Source organism: Gavialis gangeticus, unplaced genomic scaffold (genome assembly GCF_001723915.1).
Source record: "Gavialis gangeticus isolate Ggan-Ray unplaced genomic scaffold, GavGan_comp1, whole genome shotgun sequence".
Lineage (NCBI taxonomy): Eukaryota > Metazoa > Chordata > Crocodylia > Gavialidae > Gavialis > Gavialis gangeticus.
Genome location: NW_017729001.1, coordinates 237,574 through 256,051, shown reverse-complemented (window position 1 = coordinate 256,051; position 18,478 = coordinate 237,574). Strand labels below are relative to the sequence as shown.

The 18,478-nt window shown below is 43.9% G+C and overlaps 1 protein-coding gene across 5 annotated transcripts in view; it reads right to left on the bottom strand.

Annotated features, from left to right (window-relative positions):
• The window catches only part of NOS1 (nitric oxide synthase 1), a 200,099-nt gene that overhangs the window by 76,858 nt on the left and 104,763 nt on the right, over positions 1-18,478 (bottom strand). For 4 of the 5 annotated variants that reach the window (XM_019506669.1, XM_019506671.1, XM_019506668.1 and 1 more), the window contains one exon: positions 4,045-4,177. In XM_019506669.1, coding sequence (XP_019362214.1) covers positions 4,045-4,177 — 133 coding nt within the window. Of the gene's footprint in view, positions 1-4,044; positions 4,178-4,257; positions 4,351-18,478 lie in introns of those variants that run through there. The other variant, XM_019506672.1, reaches the window with a different exon arrangement.

The window sequence follows — 18,478 nt, the reverse complement described above, 5'->3', positions numbered from 1 at the left end:
AGCTAAACAGCTAATGCTGCCTTTTCTGTTTCACTGGATTGATAAACCGGCTTTGCAAATACTCAGGATACATAAGGCATTGCTCTCCAGTTCTGGCCATACTGTTGTTAGAGTGAATCAATGTCCTCCTTGGAAGCATCCACGGATTACTTAGTTTTGTGCTTATTGACACAGTATTACAGGACTGGGGTCTGGTTAGATAATTCCTTCAGTTTCCTGATCTCTGGTAAGAATGACACCCCGTGTCCAGTGAACGTATTTGCTGGGCCTGTGCGAAGCAGCTAGTATTCGCTTCAGATTCTGATTCAGCCAATTCGGGGGCCAGTGACTCGATTCGGCGAGTCCAATCACTGTCCCAAATCTGAGGCCACGGCAGAAGCTGGTGAGTCCAGGGGTTTTGGGGAGGGAGGTTTCTTAAAGGGCTGGAGCCAAGGGGGGGCTGGGAGAGTGGAGAAGGGGTTGGGGGATTTGTGGCAGAGCCCCCCATGCAGCATGGGGCAGTGGAAGGCAGCGGGGATTGTCCCCCACGCAGCAGCAGCCGGTGAGTTGGGGCTTTTTTTTTTAAGCACTGGGAGCTGGGACAGGAAGGGTAGCCATAGGATGGCTGGGGGAGCAGGCAGGGGATGGGGCCTGGCAGGGGTCCCCCCATGGTCCCCTCTTCCCTCCCCCAGCCCCCCTCTCTGCCACCCCCTACTTTCCAGGTCGGAATGGCTGCAGCTTCCCGTTGCAGCCACCAGGGACTGCCCAAATCATCAAAGCCCTGAAAACCTTTTCCAAAGATTCAGAGACCTTTGAATTAATTCAGACCTTTTAATTGGTCCCCTGATTTGATTTGGATTCAGAGATTTGGCCACTGAATTGGGCTGAATTTCCTCCAGATTGAATCACCACCCAAAGCTTCACACAGCCCTAATGTGAATACTGTACCTTGTACAACATGGGCTAATCCTGACTGGGATCCCATAAATAAGGACATATCATATTAATAAAAACTGAGCTGGGAAGAGTAGTCTGAAGCCAAGTGAGAAGGAAAATTCAGGTAGGGAAAGAAAGCACATCAACACTTGCAAAGCAATCTCATAGGCCAGGGACAGACATTACACATAAACCAGTTTAAGTGATCAGAAACTGGTTTAAACCTGTAACAGAATGGACATTCAGTGCACATAAACCTATTTCAAAATGGCTGAAACTGGTTTGAGATAAACCAGTTTAGGCAATGTCTGTTCCAGAACCTTTGCCAGTTTGAAATAAACCAGACTCCCCCAGCATCCCAGCATGCTCTCTGGGCGGGGTTCTCTGCAGCACCCAGCAGGGGCAGGGGTTTGGCTAGAGGGGTTTAATCCCCGCTCCCTGTTGCACCGGCAGGGACTCAAGCCAGGTCTGCCCACACTCCCCACTCGCTGCTGCAGCAGGGGGGCACCATGGCCCCGGAGGCCGAGGGGCGCAGGAAGCAGAGTTAGTTAGTTTCCCCTCTACCGCACTGGCAGCTGGGTGGCTCCCTGGCCAGAATAGGCCCCTGACTAGGCTGGATGCTGGAGTGAGAAGGAATAACTCTGGCCCTGCCCCCAAGCCCCGGGCCCTGCTTGGCCATGCTCTGTCCCTGCCACTGCAGCAGGAGGGGGCAGGGCCCTTACTGGGGTGGCAACCCCTGTCACACTGTGGGGGAGAGCGAGCCCCTTCCTGGAGACGAGCTGTGGGGGCTTGCCCGGTGCTGCCCCGGCCTAGTGCTGCCCCAGCCCGGTGCTGCCATGCGCAGCCTGAGCCCACAGCTCAGCCCCTTACCAGGAAGGGGCTCGCTCTCCCCCACAGTGTGACAGGGGCTTTTGCCCCCAGTAAGTGCCTGACTCTAGCACCCCCTGCACCTAGCCTGAGCAACTACAGGCATGTGCCCACATTGCCTCAGTCCAGAGAGCATGTTTGTCCTGTTACAAACTAGTTCAGCATAGGCAGGTTAGACTAACCTTCAAAGTTTGAATCAGTTCAGCCACTGGCTTTTTGAATGCCTGTCCCTAGCTTTAGAGAAGAGTTTGTACAGTGCAGGTTGTTCTTAGCCAGGAAGCGGCATATGCCAAGGCCACTTTTATTTCAGGAACTTAGAGTCAAGACAGAGGCAATATCAAAGGCTCTCTGATTCTTTGGTTGAATGTGAACCTGTTTTTCCCCTTGGGTTTTGTTCTTTACCATGTGATCTACAGTTAATTAGAGCAAGGAGATGGGGCAAAGTACTGAGTGCTGGGCTAGGCATCAGGAGTTCTCAATTTCCAACCTTGCTTGTGACACCTGTCCCATCTGAGAAATTAACCTAACCCAAAAAGTCCAGAAGCCATAATCTTCACTACCACATATCTGGTGTGATCCTACTGACTTGGAGAAGATGAAAAGATTGCTTTTCTTCTTTGCCCTCTCTGCTCACCCAGGGATAATACATATTCAGCAAGGTGGTGTGAGAATGAATGGTTACTTGCAAAGTGCTAGGAGACAGATTAACATAGAAATATGCTGAGCAACATTTCTTAGCCCTCAGAGGGCATGTCCCCACAAGCAGGAGTGTGCTCTTGCATCAGCAAAAAAGTAGCGGCACAAAATTGTGCTGCTGTTTTTTGTCACTGCACATGCCCCTGCACATGTGCTTTTGTGAGTGGCAAAATACCCCACTTTGGGGAAACTCCCATTTCTCCTCTCCTTCTGGTTCCTGGTGTGCTGGAGGAGCTGGGGCAGGACTAGAGGAGGGGAGGACTGAGCCTCTGTGTCTTCCAGCACACGCTCCTGTGGCGTGTACCACTTTTTTTCATAGGTTTTTTTGGGGTTTTTTTTGCTACCAGGATTTCCCGGTAGCAAATTTTGCCCCTGTGTTGCAAATTTTCAGCCGCGGACACATTTAACATGCCAGACATGCTGTTTGTGGCACCACAAAGAGGTCTGCAGTGCCACAAACTGCACATGCTTGCATGCCTGGATCCGGCCAGGAAGCACTATGTTCCGTAGAGGAGTTTTTAAAGCTGAAGCTAGGTCTGCTTTATCTTTAGGCACCACTCTGCACATTTCCTGGAAATCCTGTTTCATGCTAGCAAACAATCCACATCACTAAAAGGGCAGAAGTCTGAACTGTGTGTACAAAGAAAACTGCTTTGGAGACTTGCACTCAGTGTGAGCTGCAGCTCCTCCACTGGAGCCAAGCACATAGGGCACCACAGAAATTGGCTTCTGGACTTGATGGGCTGTAGCATCTTCTTGGTTGATTCCACTGAAATAAATGGGCCTGCACTGGCAGAGATGACCGGGGAAGGGTGCGGGACCCAAGGCAAATCAACCTGTGCAGAGCCCAGACACGGCAGCAGGGGGGTGGCAAGTGGCTGGATGCAAAGTTGTCTCAGCTTTGCAGGGCCCCCAAAGCGTGGGGTCTGGGACAGTTGCCCCGATTCGCTCCCCCACAGGGACAGTCCTGTGCACTGGGTTAACTGTACAGAATATGGCCACGTGTAGACACAGAGGTAATCACAACTGAGCCATTGCTTTACTATGGTCAGAGAAGACTTGGGCATACTTTCCTGAAAATACTGCTCCTACATGGACTCAATCAAAAGGAACAGTTCAGGGCTCCTTATGCTCTGCTGACTTCCCCCTGTGTTAGCTCTAGTCAAGAAGTCATCTCACACATGGTCACAGCTTTGAAGAGACAGAAGTCTTATAATTGGTTTATTAATACAGCTATTAAGGAATACCACTCACTGTGCGGTAGCCCATCTGCAGTCCCTCTACTGCAGCACAGTATAGGCCTGCAAGAGCCTGAGCTCTCCTATCTGCCAGTGAAGTCCTTGAGGAGCTGTATCTGCTCCTCCAACATGCTCTTTTCTTCTGTATCCCTTCCAGGCTGGCACCTTTAAATGAAGCCCCATGCACAAGCCAAACCTCTAATCTTCATCTAGCACCAGGCCTTTTCTACATGGAACTGGACTGTACATGAAAATCAGGCTGCAGCTCACCTGATGCTCCTATGCTTATTCCTTCACGAAGGGCACCCACAGGGAGCACAGCACTTACCTGTTCCTTTTCCGAGTAGGGATTGTTAAGGACGACAGGCATGTTGTTCTTGCCCCAGAGGTCATTGAAAACTCTGTCATTCTCCATTCCAGATGATAAGGGCTTCTGGGACTTGTTATCTGCTTCCCTGCAACTGAAGGGAAGGAACAGTAATTATTGACTTCACAGAATAACACTTGGCTTGTTCTCAGTCTCAAATCTCCCCACACTTACCCAGCAAACAAAGCTAACCCATCTATGGCAAGAAAGAAGAACCCAGCCTGATGTGCCACTAGTATTCAACTCTGCTATCTCTGGTTAACTGGCTGGGTGGAGGATTTAACTTGCTCTAGACTACTTTCTGCAGGACTGGAAACTCAAAGCATTTGGGGAGGGAGGAAGGGACTAAACAAAACTCAGCAAACCGACCAAGAGGATAAATCATCCTGATTTATCTCAACCACAAACAATAGGAATAGTTTCACAGAAACAAATATAGTTCCTATAAACATCAGGGAATTGAAGTCCTCATTTGGCTAAGTTATTGAAGCAATAACTATGCAAAAGACCACAACACGTTACACTTAACTGCATTTAAAATGTAAGAGTTTGCAAATTCAAGGATTAAAAAGAGTGTCAAGTGTCGTTGTATCATAGCAAACTCAGGACTTTTGATGGAAGGAGTATCTCCTGGTCATATTAACACGTGTTCATCCATCATAGGACAGCTCCGTGCAGATAATACAAGCACAGCTGCTGATTGCTGATGCCAACTCCAGCACTACAGTGGACTCTTAAAGTGGCTCTATTGCAGTGTTAGGGCTGGGACTTACAATCAGCAGTGGCACTGCATGGGACCCTTGAACTGGCTCCCAGTGTGATGCCAGGGCTGTGACCAACAATCAGCATGCTTCACATTAGAGATTTTGTCAGCAATCACATTAGAAATTGTAGTAAGCATTACCATGAGACTGCTCAGAACACATTCGAACTTTGAATGCAGTACAGTAATGCTCACTATAATCTATACAAAACAGGTGATGTGTCCCATGTGACAAAGCCATTACCCTTACAACTTTGCTTTCTGAGAAAGACTTCACTCAACCCTAATGACTAACTACCAGAAGACCCACCATCAACCAGCCAGCATAAGTAATATCTTGTTTTAGTTATGTATTAGGCTTTCTATCCCCCTACACATTTCCTTAAGCACTCTGCTGTACAAAAGAATAAGAACAAAAGTGACACAATAAGAACGTAATTAGAAATACACTCCTTCAATATACAAGCACTTCAAAACAAAACAGAAGCACTGGCAAAAAGGAGATGAAAGATAGGTCTGCTGGGGAATATTCTAAAATGCCTTTGGGAATTAAAATCTCTGTTTTTTCCCCAAGTAGAGAAGATGAAAAATAAGCTGGGGAGCCAGGGATGGAGAATAAATTGTTTGTAGCCTCAAGCCCCAAAAGCATCCTATGTATGTGAATTCTACTGAGGACTACGAAGGTCCTCATGTGTAAATTCAGTCAGGTTTTCAGGGCTGGACAATTACATTTGGGAAGAGGCGCTATAAAACAAAGAGCATTGCTTTTGCAGTCTTTACTAGGTCAAAACTAGAGTAATGCAAAGAAATACTGCTTTAAAAATACACTGTTCTTAATTAATCCATGAATCTCATCCCACAATATCTTACTGAGGAAATTTCTTCAATAGGGTTAAATACAGGTGTCCCAGGGGGTCCGCACCCCCAAACAATGAAAGGTTAGATTCCACAATTGCATCAGTTAGGATACAATATTTGAATAAATTGCCCCTCGTGCTTCAGTAAATAAACTACCCACTTGTTGGCTGTGATTGGGAAGAAATTTCTTTTTTTTTTCTTTCTAAGCTATTGCTTAGTTGCACATTGTTAGAGATTCCCAGATTACCAGACTACTTTTCTGGGGATTGTTCTTCTGATTTGCTCTGTTCATTTAATTTTTCCTTGAAAAACTCATCTTTATTCCCCTCAGAAAAACAAAGATCTGAAAGGTCTTCCAGCTGCAAATCTAGGCTTTTATCCAAAGCTCAGTGAAATCAGTGACAGTGTTTCTATTCACTGTAAGTGTGCTTTGGGTCAGGCTTTTAATTAGGAACACCGCACACAAAACATAAGGTGCCCTGTTCAGGTAGCCATTTCCATCTTAGAAACTAGGGAAATGCAGATAAACAAATTAAGTTACGGGTTATTGTTCCCATGCAGGTGACTTCTGGTATAAATCAGATAAAAAACTTTATTGCCTTCCAGCTTGTTCTTTTATTCCAGTCACTAAGAGGTTCCTATTATGTTCATGGAGCAAAAAGTCTGAGGCCTCTGGCAGCCAAGCAACTTCACTGCTCTCCAGGGATATTTTCTAAACATCAGGTAGTCTCTGCCTGAAAGTCCCCTTTACATTTCAGAGATTTCAAATCTGACAAACATTTTAACCAAATTTCAACAACTGCTCTCTCCCATCTTTAGGAGGAGGGAACTGTTCTTCTCTTGGCTTTCATGTGCACTGTGAAAAGGTTTTGATCAGATAAAAGACATAACACCACCCAAAACTAATCTACTTCCTTCAGAGCCAAAGAAAACACACTCCAACCCTTTGATAACTCAGGGATTGCCCCCCACCACCCGCTGAGTCAGGGCTTTTGTTTTTTTATCAAGTGCCAGGAGCTGGGGCAGGCAGGTCAGCCATTGCCAGGCTGGGAGGGGGGCGGGGGGTGGGCCTGGCTGATTCGGAGATTTGGCAGCAGCCGAATCTCCGAATCAGATTTGCCCAAATTGAACTGGGACAGTGAATCGAATCACTCTCCCCCGAATTGGCCAAATCTGAATCCAGAGCGAATACTAGCCGCTTCGCACAGGCCTAATGCGGGATTCATTATTTCTGTGGTACTGATTTCCCATTGCACAGACACCTCTGAGACTGCATACATGAAATAAAACTCATGCCTTAGGAACACAATGCAAGCACTCTTCAGAGCATGGATTGCCCTTATCTCAGTTATCTTTTCTGTCCTAATTTCTGTAACAAAAGAACATCCTCAGTCTTTGCAACACAGCTCAGAAGTAGGGAATTACTATGGTCTACATTTCACACATGGAGATCTGAGGCACAGAATACCCAATGTAGTACCATGTAGATATCCACATTGTAAGAGGCAGGGTCTGTTCATCCAGATGAAGCACCATGTAGATGCAACGGTACTGCTATTGGCACCTGAGCTAGCTTAGGTATTGAGAATTGTATTATGCAAACCAGTGGTTCTCAATCTTGTTAGACTCAAGACACCACTCAGAAAAAAACAACTCTTCACTTCCATTTGTTTTTTGACAACAGAAAAATAATAGAGCAATTCTCCTGTTGCACAGAAAGCAGAAAGACTGCAACAGGACAGATGTTGACAGTATGGATTCCTATTTGAAATCTCTGGGTTTATTATCCTGGGAACCATGTTGCATACCCAATAGTGCTAATGATGTGTGGCACTGCACAGTATCCTTAAAAGGATCTCATGACACCCCAGGATGCTGCAGCACTCTGGTTGAGCAGCGTGATATACTCAGTCAGAGATCAAGGCTTAGTTTACACTTAAAGATTTCTGGGTATAGTTATCACGGTGAGAAACATAAAAATAGTGAAATAATAACAACATAATAAAATATAAAATAATAATAATAAAAAAAATAATAGTACAACCATACCCCTACTGACACAGCTCTGTAGGTAAACTTCATATAAACACATTTTTCTTGGAAAAATGCCCTCACAAAAATATCCTTACTCAAGAAGCTGTCTGAAGCTATCCTAACAAAGGAACTTCCTTGGTGATTTACTGGAGGGAGGTGGGGAGCAGGAGGAGGTTGCCCAGATAGTTGGAGGTAGAACAATCAAACCTTTTAAAAACAGATAGGGTTTCAGCCCCAAATTCACAAAAGTATGTAGGGAACAAACCCCTCTGTATGATTTCAATGGGAATTAGGTGTCTGGGAGTATCTGGGCTTCAGTCACTTGCCCAGCATCACACAGGAAGTCTGAGCTGAACTCCAGGGATTTTCAGAGTCTTAGGTTAAGTGCCTCAATCTTTGATCCATTATTCCTCTGTGTGTATGTGCATGTGTGCATGTATGCACACAAGTGTTATTAACAATGAACCCCTTCCCCCCTTTTTGAGGCTTATATTGCTGCTATTATTTATTTGCATTAAACATCCATACCTAGAGGTCTTGACCAGAACTGGACCCTGCTACTGTACAAACACAGAGAGATGTGATCCCTGACCTACAAGTAGAGAGAGATGCAATCCCTGCTCCAAAGGTCTTACAATTTAAATAGACAAGACAGACAAAGCATGAGAAAGGAAAGCAGCACAGAGATCTCAATGAACCTGCTGCCTAAGGTGCCCAGCAGATCAGGTGCAGGCCTGTGAAAAGGATTTGGAGGTAAAATGCTGCCCCACTGAAGTCAATGGGAGTTTTCCTGTTGACATAAGTGGTGCCAGGACTTTGTTCCAGACCTTTAAATCCCAGTCCAGTACCCTATTCATATGACTGCCATGCAAATGAACAACACACTGACTTGTGCACAGAATCATATGCTTTGTACTGACAAACACTGTAATATCCTCATTATACTTCAAACAGCCAAAACAGTCTTGGAATGTCTAAATACTGTTAGAGATTAATATTAAACATCACATATAATGTTGCTGCATCATATCCCTCTCCTAAGCCAAGCTGCTAAGAAAAATCACAGCTAATACACACGGTCCTCAACCACAGTACTGTTGTAAGACCTCCCTGGTAGTGGCACCCTGGAGATAGATGCTGCTGCCACCAGGCAGAACTGCACCGCATGACCCTTTTTTCAGGAAGCATGCTGGATCTGAACTAGGAAGATCTGCAGCAGAAATGGCATGCCTTCACCCATATCTGATAAGCCTCCTAAAATCAGAGGTACGCAAGACATTGCAGGACAGTTCCACCTGCCCTATGTGCCTCTGTTTTTTGGAGATACTGTGAAGGACATGCTCCTACCACAAATGCTTCCTGATCTGGCTGTGAAGGAGGTGAGCAGCAGCGCAGTTCCACCTGGTCGCAGTGGTGGTGGCAGTGGACTGATCATAATATAATTATAATAACCTAATCCATTGCTAATATAGTAAAATTAATAATAGAATTATTATTATGTGTATATTATAGTATGCATAATATATTTACGTTCATTTTTTATAATGGAATGCCACTACATTTTGAAAATTTTTGGTGGGGTGCCTTGAGAACACAAAGGTTGAGAACCACGGATATACACGATCCATTGTTTAAATGATAAAGCAGTCGTGTACCCTCATACAGGTCAGATTTCCCAGTCTGACCATGGATAGGAGGAAGGGATGATGCAGTATTTGTCTCTCCTGGTCAGACAAGATGAGTTGATGTTACATTCTGGCTCTGCAGGCTGTATCCTGGCCAATGTTATGCCTCCCAGCTACCTATGGGCAGATCAGTCCCATGGTTCTCCAGGCTTCCCCAGCAGCAGGCTTTGGCTTCCTCTTGGCATTTCCAAGAATCTTTCTCTTCACTCCTTCCAAATCCTGCTATTCACTTCTCCTCTCCTTCCCATATGTGATGTGTGTGTGTGTGTGTGTGTGAGCAATGGGAAGCACATGCCCCCCCATATTTCTGTGCCAACAATAGGGTATAGGGCTGCAGCCTGGCTGCAGCCAGTGCCTGGCAGCAGTGGGAATGGTGTCAGTGGCACAGAATTATGCCCTCCCTTCCCCCCTGCCAACACTTATGTATTGTCTATGCTTCCTCCCACAGCAAAAATCCTGAATTCAGAGCGTGTATGGTGGTATGTGAACCAGCATAACAACCTAGAACAGAGCTGGTGGGCACATGAACCTGAGGGTATGCAAGCCCCCCTCTTAGATGACAAAAGCTGACAGACATCCTGTCCAGAGGAAGAACACAGTCATGCACACAGAACCAATCAAGAGATCAAAAGTATCCTTTTGAATTCATTGGCATCTGACGTCATGAGAAAACTTCCTGCCTCGAGCTGGTAAAGGGGTGACATAGCCTCTCAGCTCAAATATGAGCTCAACAGGGCTGACTCCAGCGTAACAGATATTCTAGACAAGACTCAAAGATGACACAGAGCATATGCCTGCAGGAGCCCCACCTGACCCTGTTGTTTCCAGGAAGGTATATGCAAGCTCATCCAAGTGGCTGTTTGTTAGCATGTTGGAATCTCAGCAGGTAATAAATTAGCAGCAGCAGAAAGTCGATTACCCCATATATAATCTCATTGTCTACACACCATCAAAGCCATAAATATTGTACATGTCAAGGGCATAGAAAAAGACCAGGCACTCATCTGAACTCATTTGTACAGTCAGCTACCTTGTGCATTGCAAGTAGGAAGTGAATACCACAGCTTCACCCCTGCTCTTCATTCAGCACCAAGAACCTATCCAGAATCATCTAAGCAGGAAACCAAACCAACTATCTCATGGTAACAGCAAAGGACCATGATCATGGCTGAAAGAGTGGTTGATTTGAGGAGGAGACATTATAGCTGTTTTGAAATATCCAGAATGCTGCCGTAAAGATGATGGAGAAAAGGTGGCTTTTTGTCTCAGAGAGCAGGATACAAAGCAAATCTCAGGAAAAGCTTCTTAACTATAAACAGTGGAACAATGGAATAAATCATCTAAGGGAAGATTGGAATCTCTTTCTTCCTCAAAGAGACTGGACATGCACCTTCCTGGAATGATTTAGGAAAGGTGAATCAGTCTGGATGAAACATTAAAGACTGACATTAATCCTATCCCAAATCTCACTAGAGATTAAAAAACAATTTGCTTAATTATGCAAATAATTGCATTTCATCCTACAGCCCCCTCTTTGTTTGCAGGTTCCGGCTGGGATGTAAAGAGAATGTGACAAGATTCTGCAAAACAGCCTGTTCTCATGAGGTTTCTAGCTTTGTGTATCAGGTGTAAGAAATCTGGAGTGCGAGCTATGCAGCAAAACTTCTGAAGGAAGCATATTTGAGTGAGAGTCAGGAACACTTCCTTTCCTGTGGCCAAAAATATCCACAGATTTACTGTGTAGCTGTCAGCAAATTGCAACCCCTTTTCGTGCCTCACTTTCCCCATCTGCAACAGGAAAATAAAATTACTTTCCCACTTCTGTACGGCTGCATACAGAAGTCACATCTGTCCCAGGGTAAACAATTTTAATCCCGGGACAGAGTGCAGTCATACAGACTTCCATACCTATTGTCTTGGGATAAATCCTAAAAAAGTTTCCCAGATAAGAGGTAGTAACAGTTTATCCTGGGATACTGCAACGCACATCTGTACAGTTATCCCAGGATTGCACTATTGAATCTATGGCAGAAAAGTAACACTGCATTCAGTCACTCACTAACCCCTGATTAGAAGAGTGACATGTGTACATCCCAATCCCAGGATGTGTTTGTTCTGAGACAAACACAGGTCCAAGTTATCCAGGGACAAATGCAACATCTGTTCCTAGCCTAAAGTTCATTGAAATTCTTAGATAAAGGCCTTGGTGGCAGTGTATACAATGATGTTACCTGAACCAAGTCACCAGGAGTAGAATTTTCCAAAGCACCTAAAAGATTTATGAGCCTAAGATGTATTTTTAAATAACTCAAGAACTTAAGGCTGCCTATACATGTGCTCAGAGAGGGAGGGTGGAGGCATTTTAATTAGAGGGGTTCCCAGGCAGCTGCTTTAATTAACACACCTCACTATCACCTGTATTAAGCCTCCATGCATTTAAAAAAGGCCACAGGGTACTTTATCTAAAACTAATTCAACAAGGTTTAGTTAAAGCACCCTGTGGCCATTTTTAAATGCAGGGGGGCTTAATACATGTGATGCTGTGACAACACAGCGGTGTTTTAATCAGAGTGTCAATGAGCATTTGAGTATTTGATCCTAAGTGACTTTGAAAATTTTACCCCAGATCTTTTGAAGTCTCACATAGCTATCTAGAACCTAAGGGATCTTTGTCCATGGGAGCAATTCTATTGATGTCATACTCACTGATTTTGTTAATACTTTAGCATGTTCATTTCAAGAGCCTCTCTTTGTATAGGGATCCTATAGAATAGAATTTTGCTCTGCAAGTAGAAGTCATTCTAAAGCAGTGATTCTCAACTAGGGTGCTGCAAAATACTGTTAAGGGTGTTGTGGGGTGTCACACAATGTTAGCGCTTTTAGGTGCGCAAACACCTACACTTGGTTCACAAGCTAGACCAGAGATTTCAAGTAGGAACCCATAGTGTCCAAAACATTCTGGCTGGCTGTGGTCTGGGTTTGTTGCAACAGAACTGCTCTATTATTTTTTTATAGTCAAAAGATGAGTGAAGGCTAAAAGCTGGCATTTTCTGATTCTAACAAGGTTGAAAACCATGGTCCTAAAGTAACCTCTCTCGGAAGAGATGTAAAAATTTAGAGATGTATCACCCTAAGAAGAGTTTCTGGCTTAGAAGAGATGAAAAAGACACTGTTATCTTTTGACTAATTTTAGGATTGCACTGAGTTTAGCACGATGAAGCACAGCAGAAGCTGCCTAGATAGTCCTCAGAGAGCTTTCTCCAGAGCCCTCCTGAAAAAAAAAAAAATAGAAAAGTTGTTTTTCTGGGGAATACTCCTCTGAGTTTACTTGGCAGAAAGTTTTCTCAGATTTCTCATGCATAGATAAGAAAAATAACTAGCTTCTGTAATCACTGGTGGTCAATTTGGTTGAGTGGTTAAGGGCTTGGAGGTCTACACTCCTAATGGCATTGGGTCTGTTATCAAAAGTGGGCACATCTACACATGCACTTTAATGTGCAGTAGTCTACTTTACTGCACATTAAAGCATCACATTAAAAACCATGCTAATATGCTAATGCTCAGTAAAAATAGGCTACTGTACATTAAGCATCACTAAAAAAGTGTGCACTTTTGCTATGGAGCATTAGAGCAGCCTAATGAGCCTTTTTTAGTACTTCACATTAGAGGTACTAAATTTAATGCACAATAGCAAAAGTGCATTAATGAACACGTAGACACATGATTGTACTTGCCCCAGTAGGTGAAATAAAAAAAAATACTAGCTATAGGAGTCTGTGCCAGTAAGAGCTGGGAGGAAAGCTGTGTGCTTGCATGTGCTCGATTTTCTAAGCCATGGAAGAGAAGGACATTTTTTTCCCCATTGCAATTTGTCCTTGAGCATTGATGCAAGCTTTCCTCTAGCAAAATTCTGTACATCGTTCACTCATCATCAACTAACACAGGCCAAAGTGGGGGTTGTGTATGGCTCCCTCACCTTCACCCTCTGCCTGGTTTTACTACCTTCTCAGGTAGAAGTTCACATTCTGGAGAACATCTTGGAGAAAATTACCTAGAATCTCCAGTCACAGAACTGTTAATTATGCAAACACCTGCACAAGATTCACAGGATAAACCAGAGATTTCAATTAGAAATCTATCGTGTCCAAAACATTATGACCTGCTGTGGTCTGAGTGCTTTGCAACAGAACTGCTTTTTTTGTAGTCAGAAGATGAGTGAAAGCTAAGAGCTGGCATTTTCTGAAGGGTGCCTTGAGTCTAAAAAAGTAGAGAAGCACTAGTCACAGCAATGTACAGTAGGTGGTAGCTAGAAAAACTTGCTACTGAGACTTTTTTTTGCTCTTTTATTTAGGGCCAAGCCAAGGTCAGGATTCAGACAATCACCATCACTTGCATTTATGCGCAGAGGCGGGACTAAGGACAAGCCAACATAGAAAGGAGATCATGTCATGGCCCTAACACAAACTGCCAACACAAACTGCCACGGGAAACAGAAGACAGTTGCTCAGAGCAGCGTTGTGCAGTGGTTAAGGGAAGGAAGTGGAGAACGCCAAATCCAAGTGAAACCAAAGGATTTATTTAAAGATGCAGTAATCAAAGCTGGAATGGTACCAGCGTATTGTTGCTGTTCTCTCAGAAAGAACCAGGAGATTATAACTGCTCAAAGTGGGAACTGCTTTCTCACCAATAAAGGAACATTTAAAATGCACCACATGTTAAGGTCTGGAAGCCTCAGTAAGGAGTGCATCAAGCAGGAAGTTAAGTGTGTCCAATGTCTTGGTGGATTAACAAACGATTTAACTGATGAGGCTGCTCTTAGCTGTTTATGAGTTGTATTATATTGTTAAGCTTTTATTACATGCCCTGCAGGGGTTCTGAACACCCGCTATGCTAATGACAATGTTAGACATGAAGCCAGATCTTAAAGCCCTTACTGCCCGCAAACTCTCATGGATGTCAGTCAGGATTTGGCCAGTTTCAGATATTGCTTTATAAGTGTTCCCCCTCTGCTGTGTTTTTCCATAAATGAACAGCAACCTTTGACTTTCAGCCAAACTATCTTACTTAAATTAAGCAAGTTGATGAAAAAGAAAGGATTAAAATTAAGTCCCCCTGGAAGAGCTCACTGTCCATGCAGCTGCACTGTTGCAATCTACTTTGAATAGTGTGTAAAAAAGGGCTAGGCTGTCCCAAGACAGAAAAATCCTGGAAAATTTCAAGGGCAGTACAAATTAAACAAAAGGCAGCACTGCCAAGTTGCCACACACCTGGGGAGCTGTCTGATCTTAAGCATCAGTTACACTCTTTTTCTTCTATAGATATTGAACAAATACGTGTTTGGTCCTGCTATCATGTGAATTATGAGGGGCTGCAATCTCATGACAACATTTGTTGCAGCTACTCTCTCTTTGTGGGCTAGGATTACCACACTTGATCTAAGCCTACAAGAGGCTGAGAAATTATTCTACTTGTGTTCAATATATTCTACCTTATCACTAGTGCCTTATGACTCACTAGATGTATATTTTCCTTTCAGCAGCCCAGTCAGTCAACAGACTGCATGTGAAATACATACTGACAGCCAACTTTCAGTTTTTTTCCTTATAGGCAAGACTGGGTTTTGATATATCTAAGAAATTGTTTGCTCTCCCTTTCCTAGGAACGCTGGATTCTCAGGGTATTTATTTTTGTGCTATTCTCTGTGGAACAGAGGCCTCGTAACACTTTCAATTGTTCCTCATTTTCAATCAGTGAAACACTGTGAACTGAACCAGCCCAAAGGCTGAAGCATGGTTTTGCTGAGAGCTTGGCTATTACTCTCACTAGGACCTGGGATGCAATTCACACTTCTAACTTGGCCACAGCAAGCTCGTTCACTGATTCTCAACACGGGTGCCATGAGATCTTTTCAAGTGTGCCAAGGGGTGGTTCCACAATGTTAGCAATGGTAGGTACACACACACGATTCACAAGACAAATCCAGAGATTTCAAACAGGAATCCATAGTGTTAAAGAGATTCTGACCTGTTGTGCTCTTTCTGCTTTCTCTGCAACAGAAAAGTTGCTCTATTATTTTTCTGTAGTCAAAAATGAGTGAAAACTAAAAGCTGGCATTTTCCAAGGGGTCCCTTGAGTCTAATGAGGGGTGAAATGAATCTAAAATGGTTAAGAACTACTGTCCTAATCAGAAAGCTAGGATTGGCTGCACATCTGTATTGAAGATGAAGTCTGCCTATGTTATAGGATCATAGGAAAGTAGGGCTGGAAGGGATCTTACAAGGTCATCTAGTCCAGTCCCCCTGAAGAATATATTAGGCATATATGTCCCATGTACAGGTCCAAAATTAAGTGCATTCTTAATCATAATGTGGTAGATTTACTTGAAAAGGTACAGGAAGGAAAGTGGACAGGAAGAAAAGAATAAATGTAACTTTTTAGAAAACTATAGAGCCTGTATGCTGGGGGTAGCCTTCAGCATTCCCGTTATTAGATCTGGTAAGGGACGTTTCAGCAGAACTGTTTTCCATTGGGCCATGCTATTCTAAGGAAATTAAAAGCCTTCCCCAGAACAGGATCACCATAGCCAGAATTCCAATTCAAAATATAACTGGGTTAGATAAAAGGAGAAGGTCTAATGATGTCGTGATTTGTTTTGAAGTGCCTGTTATTTCTATTTTTAAGTTATAACATAACATTTTAAAAAACCTCTCAAAATGTGAGCCAAATTTTTTGGATTGACCTATGACAATTAAAAAAACAACTTCCTCAGAAAAGTACAAAATGTTCCTTTCTGACATAAGATAAACCAGTCTCAAAATCCATTACAGAATGACCCCCAATCTTGGCCCAGGTCTCTCTCTAGTGCTAGTACTATTGTTTTTTGGGGAGAGGTTGGGGTGGGGTGTAGTATTACTACTGTGGTTTTGCCTGTGTATTTATTTTATAGAATAAGTCTTAGAAAAAAAAAAAAAAAGGAAATAAGAAAAAAGATGGGACATGACCACCGTCTTCATGCTGTGGGGCTAAACTAGAAAGAAATAGAGCAAGGTTAGTTGGCAATGAACAAACTGCATCCCATTTTTATCCAACAGCCTATAGAGGACCTCTTAGGCCCCTGGCACACACTCATCTGATGGTCCCACAAAGTCTCTATCCTAGGATATGTCAAGTGCCCTGCTCCACAACTTCTGGGAGCTATGGAGCAAGGCAGTCAACCAGCCAAGTTGCAGGGAGCCCCATGGCTCCCTTTAACCTGGCATAAGAATGTGCCTTGTTCCTCAGCTGCAAGACAAGCCCCACACTGGGTCATGGGGAGCTCCACAGCTTCCTGTCACCTGCACCCCAGTCCAGCTGAGCGCTTCTTGATTCAACACCCTGAGAACAGCCGGGCGCAGCCCCTGCAGGGCTGCACCACACAGCTGTCAGCCTGCCAGCTCAAGGGGAGGAGAAGCAATCAACCAAGCCCTGCCATACAGCTGATAGCAGAGCTACCATGCCACACATTCACTTTAAGGTGCAATGGAAACCAAGCACAAAAATATCCCACATTTTGTGGAATATTTGCGTGCCTGTTTCCTCATTTTGTCACGTCATTAACTGCCAGAACATGTGGCCAGGTTATGATTTATGGTGAGATTAACAGGTTAATTGTGTCTTAAGTGTAATGTCTGCCAGGGGCCTTAGATGCTTTCCTCATCATGGCTTTCTCCCCATGTTGTGACTGGCTGGATGGCATCTATCTTGGGCACTTCTTTTAGGTGAATACAGATCACTGATACTTGGGATGCAGTAAAGCTATCTTCTGTCATCTTAAACTTCTAGTTTTCCTTGCTTTTAATCCCATGGGTAGGTCTAAATTCTCCAAGTTACTCAATATTAATGCAAGGAAAATGCTCACTGATTTCAGAAAGATTTTGTCCTGAACAAGAACCCCAGTACTGGGCCCCCTGTGAAGAAGCACACTGCCAGATCGTTCCCTTTGTTCCAAAGGATCCCCTATGTTCTGCACATGGGAATTGTTTTAAGGTAATGAAATGTTCTGAAGTGTACAGTGCCTGTTTAAACAGCACATGCAAGAGAAAAGCATGGTACTTGAATAAAACCACAAGCAAAACACAATTATTCATAGCAGAATGTACCCAGGGCCGGAACTCCTACTGAAAGAGAAAGTGCCATTGCATTATTAATGTTAGTATGTAGTCTGCACCACCTGTCTAGGTCTTCTCCAAAAGATGGCTTTCCAACACCACTGCCCCTGAACAGCACGCAGAAGCATACATTCAGTACCAGTTCAAGCAAAGGAGTATCCTGTGCTGAAACCATTGGTATCTAGGATTTGCCTGGAGCTCTTCTATTCCAATTCTGACTAGGCTCAATGTCACTCACCTTGTATGATCTGAAGAAATCACAGCCAAGGTGTTACAGCTGTATCGAACTACTGCCTAACCGTTTTGTAACCATTTTTGACATCTACCACAGTAGCATTCACAGCTAAGCTGTTGTCTAGTACCATGGGCTTTGTATGCTTGTCCCACAGACCAAACCATCTCTCACTATGGGTGCAGACACATGACACATTAACACTAGTTTGTATGCCAGTGTAAATGCCATTGGTCTCTGGAGCAGACAGATACATAGCTCTTCCAAGGTGGCTGCCTACTATATCTCCACTAGGTGTCAGGTGAGCTAATAATAAGAGTTTCAGGTTGAGCAAATGGCTATTTGGGGATTAAATTGACTAGGGCTGTCAACGTATGACCTGTTCTCCAGTGGAATTTACACCAGTATATAAAATAAAATTGACTTTGAAGGACAGCATTAACTCAAAGAGTGACTTAAACCTTTGTAGGGCTGTGTGATGCATGTCCTGTGTAAAGAGGTCAGTGTAAAGACATTGTGTGCCCCCCCCCCTATGATGGGGGGGGGGGCTCTGCTTCAAGTCTCTAGAAGCACTTTTTGCCCCACAAAGCTGTTCTCTGATTTCTTTCTGTAATGTTACTGCTCTTTTAAAGTTATTGGCCTCCTCTCTAGCAGTGAACCCCTCCCTTCTTAAGAA